The sequence below is a fragment of the Mycteria americana genome, unplaced genomic scaffold, assembly GCF_035582795.1.
Source record: "Mycteria americana isolate JAX WOST 10 ecotype Jacksonville Zoo and Gardens unplaced genomic scaffold, USCA_MyAme_1.0 Scaffold_44, whole genome shotgun sequence".
NCBI lineage: Eukaryota > Metazoa > Chordata > Aves > Ciconiiformes > Ciconiidae > Mycteria > Mycteria americana.
Genome location: NW_027445631.1, coordinates 523,086 through 538,905, shown reverse-complemented (window position 1 = coordinate 538,905; position 15,820 = coordinate 523,086). Strand labels below are relative to the sequence as shown.

The 15,820-nt window shown below is 40.9% G+C and overlaps 1 protein-coding gene across 3 annotated transcripts in view; it reads left to right on the top strand.

Moving 5' to 3' along the window:
* Positions 1-6,704, top strand: part of LOC142403832 (chromodomain-helicase-DNA-binding protein 1-like) — a 64,387-nt gene extending 57,683 nt beyond the window's left edge. For all 3 annotated transcript variants that reach the window (XM_075490134.1, XM_075490132.1, XM_075490133.1), the window contains 4 exons: positions 3,993-4,089; positions 4,296-4,353; positions 5,327-5,537; positions 5,736-6,704. In XM_075490134.1, coding sequence (XP_075346249.1) covers positions 3,993-4,089; positions 4,296-4,353; positions 5,327-5,537; positions 5,736-6,099 — 730 coding nt within the window. In that variant the 3' untranslated portion in view covers positions 6,100-6,704. The remainder of the gene's footprint in view (positions 1-3,992; positions 4,090-4,295; positions 4,354-5,326; positions 5,538-5,735) is intronic.
* Positions 6,705-15,820: the final 9,116 nt, after the last annotated feature.

The following is a 15,820-nucleotide window of genomic DNA, read 5'->3' as shown; positions in this document are numbered from 1 at the left end:
CCACTATACCATGTCCCTAAGCACCTCATCCAAACGTCCTTTAAATACCTCCAGGGATGGCGACTCAACCACTTCCCTGGGCAGCCTGTTCCAATGCTTGATAACCCTTTCCGTGAAGTAAAATTTCCTAATATCCAGTCTAAACCTCCCCTGGCGCAACTTGAGGCCATTTCCTCTTGTCCTATCACTTGTTACCTGGGAGAAGAGACCGACCCCCACCTCTCTACAACCTCCTTTCAGGTAGTTGTAGAGAGCAATAAGGTCTCCCCTCAGCCTCCTTTTCTCCAGGCTAAACAACCCCAGTTCCCTCAGCCGCTCCTCATCAGACTTCTGCTCCAGACCCTTCACCAGCTTCGTTGCCCTTCTCTGGACACGCTCCAGCACCTCCATGTCTCTCTTGTAGTGGGGGGCCCAAAACTGAACACAGTATTCGAGGTGCGGCCTCACCAGTGCCGAGTACAGGGGACAATCACTGCCCTAGTCCTGCTGGCCACGCTATTTTTGATACAAGCCAGGATGCCATTGGCTTTCTTGGCCGCCTGGGCACACTGCTGGCTCATGTTCAGGCGGCTGTCAACCAACACCCCCAGGTCCTTCTCTGCCAGGCAGCTTTCCAGCCACTCTTCCCCAAGCCTGTAGCGTTGCATGGGGTTGCTGTGGCCCAAGTGCAGGACCTTGCACTTGGCCTTGTTAAACCTCATACAATTGGCCTCGGCCCATCCATCCAGCCTGTCCAGGTCCCTCTGCAGAGCCTGCCTACCCTCAAGCAGATCAACACTCCCGCACAACTTGGTGTCATCTGCAAACTTACTGAGGGTGCACTCGATCCCTTCATCCAGATCATTGATAAAGATATTAAACAGCACTGGCCCCAACACAGAGCCCTGGGGAACACCGCTTGTGACCGGCCGCCAACTGGAGTAAACTCCATTCACCACCACTCTTTGGGCCTGGCCATCCAGCCAGTTCTTTACCCAGCGAAGAGTACGCCCGTCCAAGCCATGAGCAGCCAGTTTCTCCAGGAGAATGCTGTGGGAAACCGTGTCAAAGGCTTTACTGAAGTCTAGATAGACAACATCCACAGCCTTTCCCTCATCCACTAGGCGGGTCACCTTGTCGTAGAAGGAGGTCAGGTTGGTCAAGCAGGACCTGCCTTTCCTGAACCCATGCTGGCTGGGCTTGATCCCTTGGTTATTCTCTACATGCCATGTGATGGCACTCAGGATGATCTTCTCCATCAGCTTCCCCGGCACCGAGGTCAGGCTGACAGGCCTGTAGTTCCCCAGGTCCTCCTTCCGGTCCTTCTTGAAGATGGGCGTCACATTCGCTAACCTCCAGTCAGCAGGGACCTCCCCAGTTAGCCAGGACTGCTGGTAAATGATGGAAAGGGGCTTGGTGAGCACATCTGCCAGTTCCTTCAGCACTCTCGGGTGGATCTCATCAGGCCCCATAGACTTGTGAGTGTCTAAGTGGTGCAGCGGGTCACTCACCATTTCCCCCTGGATTATGGGGGCTCCATTCTGGTCCCCGACCCTGTCTTCCAACTCCGGGGGCTGGGTACCCAGAGAACAATTGGCCCTGCTATTAAAGAGTGAGGCAAAGAAGGCATTAAGTACCTCAGCCTTTTCCTCATCCTTGGTCACTGTGTTCCCTCCCCCATCTACTAGGGGCTGGAGATTCTCCTTACCTCTCCTTTTGCTGCTAATGTATTTGCAGAAGTGTTTTTTGTTGTCTTTTACAGCAGCAGCCAGACTGAGCTCTAGCTCAGCTTTGGCCCTTCTAATTTTCTCCCTGCACAGCCTCGCTACACCTTTGTAGTCCTCCTGAGTTGCCTGCCCCTGCTTCCAGAGGTCATAGACTCTCCTCTTTTTCCTGAGTTCGAGCCAGAGCTCTCTAGTCAGCCAGGCCGGTCTTCTTCCCCGCCGGCTCGTCTTTCGGCACCTGGGGACAGCCCGCTCTTGTGCCTTTAGGACTTCCTCCTTAAAGAATGTCCAGCCTTCCTGGACCCCTTTGCCCATTAGGGCTGCCTCCCAGGGGACTCTCTCGACCAGTCTCCTAAACAGGCTGAAGTCCGCCCTCCGGAAGTCTAAGGTGGCAGTTCTGCTGACCCCCCTCCACACTTCTCCATGTATCAAAAACACTATCATTTCATGATCACTCTGCCCAAGACAGCCTCCAACCATCACATGGCTCACAAGTCCTTCTCTGTTCGTGAACAAGAGGTCCAGCGGGGCCCCTTCCCTAGTTGGCTCCCTCACCAGCTGTGTCAGGAAGTTATCTGCCACACGCTCCAGGAACCTCCTAGACTGCACATCTTACTTCTTAAACCAAAACCAAACAGAAAATAACTGTATTTAGAGTATATTTAATGTTTAGTGGAAAAGAATTCTTATCATTAAAGAATCTGGCTTTTTCAACTTTGAAGTTTGTTTGTTTGTTTGTTTTCATGCTAAAAATAGGTCATTATAAATTTGTGTGTTGAAGTTTGAATGATTTTGAGTTGCAGAATCCTTTATTCTTTTTAAAAATATACTCTAAAATGAAATTAGGTATTAACTGTGACTTTATAAAAAACATTTATCATACTCAGAGATGTATTTCAAAATGAAAGAAGAGTTTTAAGTGTTCTTATGCATCTGTGAGGTGATAAGTTCGAAAAAAATAAGGAAAATGTTGGTTTATAAACTTGTTATATTTTGTTGTTAAGTTTTTAATACAATTTGAGTTAGTTTCATCATAATATGCACTTTAATCCTCTATGGTTGCAAATCTGTCCTGCACTTCCATATGTGACACTCAGTCAAGTGTTTAATTTCCTTGCAGACTGTTGTTAACATAGAATATTTCTGCTGTTTGTACTTGCTTTACTTCAAAATATTTGGGTGAACTGAAATACAAAAACAATATCCATGTCTTAAAGACACCTTGGTAAACATTATATTTCTTTAAGTGGAAATTCATAGTAGAGCTACTATAATATTAATTCATAATAATGCTACAGTACTATACATAGATTATTAAAATATGTATTTCATCTGTCTTTAATAAGGCATAGAACTTAGTAAAGGTATTAATTCTGTATTTCTTATACAGATGTCATTGGGCACACCATTGACTGGTTGCGTCTACTTTTGCAAACCTCTAGGCCAAAACTATAATGTTTAAATCATCACAGTGAAAGAGCAGATAGATGCTTCTTGAGCCTACACACTTGAGATGTTTCTGAACTAAACACTAATTAGAACAGTAGTATTCTGTAGTCTTTTAAGCACTCCACCTGTAAACTTTGCTAAAAGAATTCTAGACTTTAGATCTGGTATCTGCGATCATAGAAGCAAATGTTGTCTTTAGGGTTTTGGCTTCTTGACACCAAAAGAGTTTATTTGTTTTCCTTTCTTCTTTCATAGCATAGATTAGGATTAAAGTTTTTGCCATGCTACTTCCATCCTCTTTCAGATTTCTCATTTGGTTTTCAAAGCTTTGACCAGGCTTTGGAATTCTGTGGAAAAATCCTGTCCCTGATATCTGTAGGAAATGAGGCATGTAGGTCAAATTTCTTACACTGCAAGAGATTTCAAGTTTGGAAGAATCTTTACTGAGTAGTAAATACTCCAGTTTTCTGACATATTTCAAACAATCTTTCAGAAGACTTGCACAACAAATTGAAAACTACATTTTTATGCAATTGCACAAATCATTCTATTAACAGAATTGCCATTAATACTACTTTTCATGCACTTTGCATTCTGCAGTCATTGTGATAAATATTACAAAATGACAAATTATTAAAGGAATTAATTTCTCAAATGTTTGAAATACAGCTAAGTAATGTTTGCTGTGCAGCTAGGTAATATTCTGTGTAACAGACTTTACAATGGTTTCAGTTTACTGAAGTACTGTTGAAATAATTTTGTTTAAGTCCATGTTCTGTTGTATGATAAAATAAAAACTAATATATGGCAGAATTATAACCTCTCTTTCTTTTTCCTCAGAAACTTGTGGATTTTTGTCTCTAAGTTTACAGAATTTGATGCCAGAAAGCTGCACAAGCTGTATAAACATGCAATCAAAAAACGTCAAGAATCTCAGGTAATACTTTCAGACTCTCTAAATATACAAATATATATTCTAAGTTTTATAACTGTTTTATTAAGTATCAGTTGAGTACACTCAATACATTTGAAGTGTATTTTACTGTTCATAGTAAACTAGTCTGTTTTCTTAGGATATTTTCTGAAGGATTCAGATGCAACTTTGGGATTTATCAATGACAGTTTTTTACTTGTCTCTTTTAGCAACACAGTGACCAGAATATTAGCAGCAATGTGAATACACATGTAATTAGAAATCCAGGTAAGAAATCTTGAGCATATTATTGTGCTGGATATCTTAAATGACGGTATATAAAATGAAATAAGCTTAAAACTGTCTCCTAGAACTCCCATACTGCAGGATATCATAGGGAAAGGCTGACTTAGCGTAACTTCACTAGTTTGCTGATGAAATTCAACTGAGCATGGACTGAACTTGGTACTTACTGATTTTAGTAGCAAGTTATTTGGCCATTCTTTTAAAGTAAATAAATTAATTTAAAAAAAAAAAACCAAACCACTTTTTTGTATTTAATTTTGAGGAGGAAGAGAGGCCAACTCAACACTTGTAAATTTCTTGGAGGCTCTATACCTGTTTGTAGCAGTTGTAATGTCACCATATCATAAGAAAGATAATCCCTGAAGTCATGGTTAGCAATCAGTTATATGGGATGTCTTTTATTGTTGACAATAATATTGTTTTTCTATGCTCCCACACTTGCCTTCTTGTAACACTTGTTTTTATATCATGTTATGTAAAACCTTGAGTATGTTATCATGGGTTTAAAATGAGTATAGTGTATTTTAGGAATACCACTAAAAACCTTTCATTAACAAGGTATACCTCTAAAACTGATGTTCATGCTAGGGCTATCTCTCCTTAGAGAGGAACTTCCTACCATTCTGTCTAAAATTGCTCTACTAAAGGCACCTGGTCTCTTCTCACTGCTCATTTGGACCACACTGATCCTCTCCATCCAGTCTGTAAGGTGGAAAATTTATTTTCTCAGCCCTACATATCTAAATTTCTATTTCTAATTATTTACTTCTGAGGTTTCTCTCAGTTCACTCACATTAGTGCATTTGTCTTTCAATTATTTAGATCTTGTTTCTGTCAAATTATAATGCTCTTTTAAATTGCTTTAAATCTGACAGGTAGAAGTGCTGTTTGAATTGGTGAAGAAAAAAATTTATAGTGTATGAGACTTCCTTATAACCTCTGCTTTATTAAACAGATGTTGAAAGACTGAAAGAGAATACAAACCATGATGACAGTAGCAGGGACAGTTATTCTTCTGATAGACATTTGTCACAATACCATGATCATCATAAGGACAGGCATCAGGGGGATGCTTATAAGAAAAGTGACTCTAGGAAAAGGTCCTATTCAGCCTTCAGCAATGGAAAAGACCACAGAGACTGGGATCACTATAAACAAGACAGCAGGTAAATTGCATCAGCAATTGTAAAATCTGTTAACAGTTCCCTTCCTGGTTTTGCAGTACACTTGTAGTAAGCACCAAAGTATCTTTTCTGAGTAATGCAGAATTGCAAAGAAATTTCTCTAATGCAGTTCTGTTGAATTGACATAATTGTAGTTCTTACTATGCGTTCAGTAATACTAATATAAGTAAATCTTTTCAGATACTGTAGTGATAGTAAACATAGAAAGTTGGATGACCACAGGAGCAGAGATCACAGGTCAAACCTGGAAGGAAGTTTAAAAGACAGTCGGCCTCATTCAGATCACCGTTCCCATTCAGACCACAGGATACATTCAGATCACCGTTCCACTTCAGAGTACAGCCATCATAAATCTTCCAGAGATTATAGGTACCACTCAGACTGGCAAATGGACCACAGAGCTTCTGGTAGTGGCCCAAGGTCACCATTAGATCAGAGGTCTCCTTATGGTTCAAGATCTCCTTTAGGACACAGATCTCCATTTGAACACTCATCAGATCACAAAAGTACACCTGAACATACATGGAGTAGCCGGAAAACATAACAAAGATTGACATTTTCTGGACCTTCTTTTAGCCATATACAGTAAGCTAACACAGTAATTGCCTTATGTGACTTGAAAGATATGGACTGGATATTCTGTCAGTAGTATTGTTACTTTTTTCCAAGATGCAAGTTCTATTATCCCAACAATAGAAAAATATTTTTGTATTTAAAGTTTATGCTGCACTGTGCTGCAAATGTTGTGGCACCTTTTTTTTTTCTTCCCCTCATTAAGAAATGGAAAATGTTTACTTTTACAGGGACCTCAACACTGCCCCATTCAGACTGGATCTCATAAAACTGTTTTTAGGCTGAACACAGTTTAAATTATGTTTGCAAATGAATTTTTAAACACTGACCTGTGATCGTGTTTCAGGAAGGAATGAGGAGTTTGTTTTGTTTTCTTAGTAAAGAATTCTCAAGGACTTTGTTCACTTTCCAAAGCTATTTGTTTACATTGTACACTGCAACCACCTTGCCGCTTTTCATCACAAGCTTGAATATTTAAGTTCTGTACCTATAACTGTAAAATAGCCAGGATTTCTCCTGTTTGTGATCAGTTGTAATAATGCCTTTTTACAAAATAAAATAAATGGCTGAAAATTATTGCAAACTAATTTAATGAGCTTTTTTTTTTTTTTGCTTGTTCCTTCCCCCACCAACTCAGGCCTTCTTGTCACAAGTATGAAACAAAAGTCAGTATACTAACACTTTTTAATAAAATATCTTTATGAAATCACTGTTCAGAATGCAAAAATGGGAAAAGGGAACATTTTTATTCCATTTAGTGCCCCCTTTTTATTGGATGCTTCAGATACTTTTTTTTTTTGTTTTGTTTTGTTTTGTTTTTCTATTAAACTGTCAATATTGTGATTTGTTGTAACGAAATGGTGGGAAATATTCAGCTAAACTGTGATCTGGAAAGTTTTTTCCAGTCCATTGGTTTTAAAGGAGTGTTCAATATCTGAACACTTCTGAATCCAAATCAGCCAAAATTTATTGGAAATATATTTGTTTTCCCTCTTAAAATGGGCAATAATGTCAAATGTGCTATGCAGCCAGTTAATATTTTAGACTTGAATGGCTTTCTATTAATAGAATTATTACAATGCACACTGATTGTACATAGATAACTTCTGTCTGACAAATTAAATTTAAAAGGATATGTGGGCTCTTGTTTTCTGCTGGTGTTTTTCTACAGCATACCTTTCTCATTTAACCATAAAAATATTAAACTCTAAGTACTAAATTTTAATACACAACATAATTAGGGAAGATAAATGTCTACCCTGGCATCATGTGGTTGGAGCTCATATGTTGCTCCAATTTTTCTCATCTTGCAATGTTGAGCATTTTTTCTGATTAAGCAGGTTTATGTAAAGCATTAAAATTGAACCAAAACCTCTTCAGAGTACTTGTCTGTTATGATCTCACTGTAGGCACAGCTGCTGCACATTCTAAGTTAATATCATTTAGCCAAGTATATTTAAGCTCATTTTAATGTAGGCTGCAACTCAGATAATTAATGCTTCTTCATTTCTTAGCTCTTCATCTTCCCAGGGTTGGGAGGGTTTTGAACTCTGCTTTTGAGCTTAATTGCTGAAGCAGTGTTTAGCTAGTGGTGCCTAGTAAGGTTGTGCATGTGTGCTATGCATCTTCCTCTTCCAATGGTGAAAATCTAGAAGTTGGAGCATCTACAACCACTGCCTAGTTCTTACAGTTTGGGTAGTGAGCTGGAATCTTGGATCCACTATGATAACACATCAATAGAGCAGTCCCACTAAGTCTGCTTCACCATCAGTGTAGCTATATTAGCATGGCATTGTGGCTGATCATGTCTATGTGACATGGTTAATCTGCATCCACTTTTGTCAAAGGCATCTTGGGTCTTTCAGAGATAGGCAAGACAGAACATACTTGGTGGCTTTGGTTAGAATCTTTGCTAATTAGTATATTTAGGTTGTGTTAGCTTTAATCATGTTATAGCTGTTTAAGACTTAACGGAATGCAGAGGGGAATGAAGTTTGATGGTAGAGGTGTTCTCCATGGCTTATGAGATTGACTGTTATGGGATTCTCCTAAATAGTAAGATATGCACCATATCCTCTGCAAATAAGCCATTTATAATTCATTTTCCATGCATGCAGATTTGATCTTTATTTTGTTCTTTTATAATGGTAAGTCATTGAGGAGTGTGTCCAGTTCTGAAGTATCCATTTGACAACAAGCTTCTTGTTTCAGATCTTAGTGTTGTTCTCTACAAGAGGTTTTAGAAAGTAAGAATTCTAGCGGCTCCAAGAGAACTTATGCTGCTGATAAAGATTCAGTTGTTTCATCTACCATGCATAGAATCGTAGAATCTTTTAGGTTGGAAAAGACCTTTAAGATCATCGAGTCCAACCGTTAACCTAACACTGCCAAGACCACCACTATACCATGTCCCTAAGCACCACATCTACGCGTCTTTTAAATACCTCCAGGGATGGTGACTCAACCACTTCCCTGGGCAGCCTGTTCCAATGCTTGACAACCCTTTCAGTGAAGACATTTTTCCTAATATCCAATCTAAACCTCCCCTGGTACAACTTGAGGCCATTTCTTCTTGTCCTATCACTTGTTACTTGGGAAAAGAGACCGACCCCCACCTCGCTCAACCTACTTTCAGGTAGTCATAGAGAGTGATAAGGTCTCCCCTCAGCCTTCTTTTCTCCAGGCTCAACAACCCCAGTTCCCTCAGCCGCTCCTCATAAGACTTGTTCTCCAGACCCTTCACCAGCTTAATTGCTCTTCTTTGGACATGGAAGTCTAAGACTTCCATCTTAATCCTGTTAAATATTTCTAATCTGCCATCCCCAGTACTACCTAAAAAGAGTAGGTTCGTGGTCTGTCTGCAAAAGCGCATTAAAAAAATGCATTGCTGCTATGAGTGTTTTAAGGAGAGATAAATGTATTCTCTGACTGGTTGCCATTAGCTCATCTGCTCATGTTGGCATCACCATTTACCTGTTCAGTCACTCAGTGTTTTCCCCATTTTGGTATCCACCCTGGTATCCAAGCTACACTTAAAGAGCACCAGTGACCTGCAATCAAGTGAGGAGGCGGTGGCCTGGCAAGCAAAAGGTGCAGGGTGATGTGGACAAAAGAGACCTTGACACCAACAAAACAGGGCAGAAGGGGGCTGACCTTAGGTGTACATGCACAAATAAGGACATGCTGAGAGGACAGCATGATGGGGGAAGCTCACACCCTTTCTGGGAAAATCAGCGTGAGTATAGGCCTCTCTGAAGTGTCTGTACACTAATGCACACAGCATAGGAAACAAGCAGGAAGAATGAGAGACCTGTATGCACTTGCAGGTATATAATCTCATTGGGATCACAGAGAGATTGTGGGATAGCTCACAGGACTGGAGTACTGCAATAGCTTGATAGTGGCTCTTCAGGAAGGATAGGCTGGGAAGGCAAGGAGTGGGAGTTGTGAGGGAGGGGCAGGGTTGCCTGGAGCTCTGCCTAGGGATAGATGATAAGAGCTTTTGGATCGGGATTAGTGGGCAGACCAACATTGGGGTGGGTATCGGCTACAGACTGCCTGATCAGGAAGTAGTAGTAGATGAGGCCTTCTTCAGACAAAGGGAAGAAGCCTCATGTTTGCAAGCCTTTGATATCTGCTGGAAGGGCAACACAGCAGGTCACAAGCAATCCACGTTTCTGGAGTGCGCTGATAATGACTTACTGGTCTTAGGAGTTATCATTATCTTCTAGCTATATTTAGTTAATTTTATTAGCATTACCCACTATGGAGTTAGGCACTTCAGAGCAGATACAAAGACAACCCATGCTTGTTTAAGATGCAAAATAAAAAAAATCTCTATTTTGATACATTGTTTTCTAGTGCTTTCCACAAAACAACTTGTCTCCTTTCATACTGTTGTTTTTATTAGTACCAATGAAATTCAATGTTAAATAAATTAATAAACATCAAGGATGATTTTTTGCTTTTCAGTTTCTGTAGCGATCCTGGTGGGAAGACCTCAAGGAGTTAGTGATTCACATAACAGTTAACCTGAGTAGGCCCAGGTCTGTGCTGCACTGTGCTGCACATTACAGCGTGACCTTCAGGCCTGTGTTGTGCTGCACAAATCCCTTGGCCGCAGGATAAACTCAGCCAGCTCATTGCAACACAGGAGCCTGCAGGCAGCTCCCACTTGGTACCAGGCCTTGCCTTTATCTAAAGCTGCAGCAACAAGTTTTCATGTAAACATTCTTTTGTTGGACAGTAGAAATGATGAATAGAGTTGTTTTCTTGTAAGAAAATCCAATAAGAACTCAGAGGAGCGTGACGGTGTGCTTCCCCTGCCCCAGACCTTTATCTCCTGCAACCCTGCTCAGGTGATAACCACCAGTGATGGCTGTAATGGATGCATCTGGTCAGGATGGCTGCATCAGCTCAAAGTGGATTCAGGAGACAGATAACAACACAATAGCCTAGGGCTATTGTGCAATGTGCCCACCAAAGAAACTAAAACCTGTGGTCAGCATGCAAATATGACTATGGGTCAATCATCTTACCCCCATAAATAGTGAGCAGCCCAAGAGCCCTTGGAGCTCTCCTGCACGGCAGCAGGCTGCACACCAAGATCTCCCCTTGAGCAGGGACGCCTCTCAAGGTTACTCCTCGAGGTTGAGAGATTCCTTGCCGCAACAGATCCTCGGTAAGTGACTAATAGCATGCTAAACTTTGAAACCTTAGCTAAGTGATATAAAGGATTGATTGCGCACATATATAATCCTTTAGATATAAACCGTTGACCAAGTCTGGGACTAGGACTGGATCTAGCCGCACCTAGACTCCTCTCTGAGAAGGAGTTTAGAAAGCAAGGGGATCTTTTTCCGAACCTCATGACTCAACGGGAGGGTCTCCCTGACAGTTTTGTCTGACCCTGTCCTCTATGCAGTAAATAATCAAGTGCACCTCGCCATCGAATCTTGTTAAAACACTGTCGCGTTGAACTTTGTTAACACCCTATTCTGTATCAATAAACTATATTTTTGCTTCTCTCTTGTGAGTGAAGTGCACTCTCACTCCATCCACGACAAGGAGCAAAACAGGGAACTTTTGCATGGATGGGGTCTGCACAGTGCACTGCACCCTGATCAGAGGCCCATTTGATGCTGCACAACTTGGAGTTCCCAGCATCTGAAGAGATGTAAGATTGTCTATACTGTCTTCTCCTTTATATGTTAGCTCTAATGAATAGCATTTTAAATGATACTTAACAGAGTCTGAGTGCCTTTCTTACCAGGATCATAACAAACCAGCACCTCCTGGTGCAAAACAGTTTCTCCTAACAAAAGCATCTTAAATTAGGTTGTTAGAAAGCTTCACTTTGTAGATGCAGTGGCATAACCAGGGTCAGCCCCAGCTGAGAGAAAATTTGGTTTGGCACAAAGGTACATTGTAACTAAGGTTTTTCAAATCCATCTGCCACCTGAATATCATGCCACACCGCTTTCTCTAGAGGAAGACGTACCAAGAAGGCCAGCTCTCTGAGTCGCGCAATGACAGTGATGCTAAGAAAATTGCATGATGGTTTCATAGAGCACACTTGGGACTGATTGTACATATGGATGGGAGATGTGGATCTCAGGTGGTTCAGTGGATGAGGTTTCAACCTTTGGCTCTTCCTAACCCCAATTTAAAAATTTTAATTTACATTGCAAGTTTTGCAGAATCCCAAAAGAAATTAAATTAACAGGCCTGATATGGTAATAACTTAATCAAATCAAATTCATGCAATGAGGAGGAGTCATTTGCCATCACCTCTTGGAAGAATTTGTCGGCCTTCATTGGGAACAAAAGATTAGTTAGCAGTCAGGGCAAAACCTGACTGGTTATTTTCCAACGCCTGAAAACAAACACCTTTCTTCCCAGACCTCCTGGCAGCTGCCAAACAGTCCAATTCAATCACTCTGCTGACTACAATGTACTGCTGAAAGACACGGCAGGGAGTGCGATGAGGCTAAAGAGCACAATTGTTCTTTAGAAGGTATTTTTCCTAATTTTTTTTTGAAAGTGCCTGCTAATTACATTATTGGGCCCCAATCCTGAAAACGGTTAAGCAGATGAATAAACATACTGTGACAAGCAATGAAATGGAACATGCTTTGATAATGATTTAGGAGTGGTGTGTTGACAATTATAGTGAATTAAGTGTTTCATGGGAAGAATGATTTTGCTTCTCTCAATTTCCATGTACAGCATTTTGCTTTATGTTTGAAAAACCAGCTTAAGAAAGCTATAGATATATTGGTTTTGATTTAAAAGTGCCAAGCACACACTGTACAGATTTAATAGACTGTCAAAAGCAAGGAAATTCAGGTGGAAGGCTGCCAACCTGTCTTTAATTCGCTCTGTTTCATATACTCCAAGTTTCTCAGAATGCATGTTTTAATATAAGAGCTATTAAGTACACTTTTATTGGATTTACATGGCAAGGTTTTGGTAGCGGCAGGACTGCATGGGTGGCTTCTGTGAGAAGACCCCAGAAGCTGCCCCCATGTCAGACAGACCCAGTTCCAACCAGCTCCAAAACAGACCCACCGCTGGCCAAAGCTGAGCCAATCAGCGATGGTGGTAGCACCTCTGTCATAACATATTTAAGAAAGGGTAAAAAACCACTGCGCAACAGCAGCCAGAAGAGAGGAGTGAGAATATGTGAAACAACTCTGCAGACACCAAGGTCAGGGAAGAAGGAGGGGGAAGAGGTGCTCCAGGCACTGGAGCAGGGATTCCCCTGCAGCCCGTAGTGAAGACCATGGTGACGCAGGTTGTCCCCCTGCAGCCCATGGAGGTCCATGGTGGTGCAGTTATCCACCTGCAGCCTGTGAAGGACCCCACTGCCAGAGCAGTCTGTTCCTGAAGGACTACACCCTCTGGAAAGGACCCACACTGGAGCAGTTCTTGAAGAACTGCAGCCCGTGGGAAGGACCCACGTTGGAGAAGTTCGTGAAGGACTGCATCCCATGGGAGGGACCCCACGCTGGAGCAGGGGAAGAGCGTGAGGAGGAAGGAGCGGCAGAGACAACATGTGATGAACTGACCGCAACCCCCATTCCCCATCCCCCTGTGCCGCTCAGGGGGAGGAGGTAGAGAAGTTGGGAGTGAAGTTGAGCCTCAGAAGAAGGGATGGGTAGGGAGAAGGTGTTTTTAGTTTTGTTTTTGCTTCTGACTATCCTACTCTCTTATTAATTGGCAATAAATTAAATTAACTTCCCCGAGTCAAGTCTGTTTTGCCCGTGACGGTAATTGCTGAGTGATCTCCCTGTCCTTATCTCGACCCATGAGCTTTTCATCATATTTCCCCCCCCTGTTCTGTGGATGGAGGAGCAGCTTGGTAGGCACCTGGCAGCCAGCCATGTTCAACCCACCACAATACCACCAATAATTAGACTCTCAGAACCAGTGTCTTGAATGTCTGTTCTTTGCTGCATGTTGTTTGGCTTACATTTTTAGAAATAGCTTTTATAGATGAGTGAAATATGTGCAGGTAGGGGAAACAAGGTGATATAAAACTAAATGAACAAGGTAAATGTTGGAAAATGTTATTTAAACAGGAAGCTTTACTTTTAGGACAAGAAAAGAAATTATTTTGGCTTAAGTCAACTCAGAAGTTGTTAAATGGGTGCATGAAGAAAGGCAAATACATTTCCATTAATATCATATTTAGCCTGTGGTGTCTCAGGATGTGTGTATTATAAGATAGTCATTATTTTACTTTATTTAAGCTATATATGGTCATAAACATTAATAAAATAAATATTTATAATGTTCCTTTGATAATAGTAACATTTTTAGTGATAGCTTTTCACATTTTAGAGTTCATGTATTGAACTCACATTGTTTTCATTTCAGTCTAACATCTTCTAATTGAATCCTGCCTTGCAAAATCTCACCCCATCTGCAAAAATAAGAACTTGTTAATTTATCGGGACTACAACCTTTAACTATTGAAGAATTTAAGACTGCTAAATCTAACAGTGCAGTCCTCAGAGCCTTCACACAGCTGTTGCTTTATCCAGTAGTACCTGAAGTACCTCAATTTTCTATATTAAGATTTATTGCCTTTCTAAATTTCTGCTTCTGATCACATGCCCACACAATCCCCTGGCTTTAAAGGACTGAGCAGCTCAGTGCTATCTCCTTCCTACATCCAAGGGCATGCATTTCTACATTCGTTTGCCTTAAGGGTTCAGTTTTGTAGACATTTTCATTTGCCACTAGATTTCCAGTTTGTTATTTTTATTCTCCTTTGTGGCTTTGGCAAGACATTTCTTTACATAAACCCAGAAATTATTATTATTAATTACTAATAATTAATAATTGTAGGCATTATTAACGTGTAGAAACCTATCTTGTGAATTGCTTACAGTCCAGATAGGTAGAAAATAGAAAATCTGTAAGTGGAGGAAAGTGAAAACACAAAGCTCTGCTTACTGAGCAGTGAAATGTGAAATGTTTCTTGTGGGATGCATATCTGTTTGCTTGAATTATATTTGTGGGGATGAGAGTGGGAAGGTATTGCTGAAAAGCTAGAGATGAAGTGATAACTTCAGCTCCACTGGTTCCTTGACAGGATAAGGAACTCAGGGTAAGGAAGTTATGAGAAGTGTTTCAATCCTCCATATTAAAATTTCATTAATGGTGAGTGCCACAAGCTCAAAACAAAACTTTGGAGGCTACAGTGGAGGGGGCAGGCAGGGGAAAGCTTCACTGAGAGTCAGGGATGCAGTCCCACGGGTAGCTGCTCCAGCCAAAGCCGATACATGCTACTCTCATCCTTATATTTAAAGGTATGTGCAAAATAAATAAATGAAGCATGAAAGAACTGTATTTCTCCTTTATAGGCAGGACAGACTGAATGCTTACTCTGTGGATAAGGAAGAGAGGCAAAAAGGGTCAGCAGTGGATACGCTCTTTATTCAAGATGAGAAACGCCTGATTGTCTTAGGGGGAATAAACCACCAAAGAAAGTCACTTTGGCACATTTGAAAATGATACCATGAGCCTAAAAATCAAGCAGACATTCTATTTACATACTGATCCATATGCGCATTGAATTGCTAAGAACCCCCACTGAGGGTAAATTACCCCAAAAGAAACCTAAATTGTTTTCTGGGGAAGTTTTATTCATGATTGTCAGCTAACCCTTATTATCCACACTTAAACTGCAGTTAACAGTTGTACGTTTGTGGCAAGTAACCCACCCGAGACCAATATCTTGCCAGTTAACTTGGCAGTTTAAATCTCCACTAAAAATATCCTCTGAGCAAAGTTTAATGGCACAATTTTTATCTGATTTACAATAATGGTACCTAGAAATCTTGAGTGAGATGAAGGACCCTTTGGGCCCGGCTATTAGGATGTTAGCCTTGTCCAAAGATAAAATGAGAGATTACCACAAACATAAAAAGTAGAATAAAAGCCAAATGCAGTGAGGGGAAAGTGATTTGCCCAAGATTACACAGTGTACTCTCTGCAATAGCAGAGCTAGATCTGGGTCATCTGCTTTTGTGCTACGTTGAACATTTTCTTCTTGTTTTACTTCTTGTAATTCGACTAACCAGTTCACTTATAAATTATCTGCTTTTAGGCTGTGGGGTTGGTTTTCATTATTGCTGTGGTTTTTTACCCAGAGAGCTATAACACTGCATGTTGATTTTAAG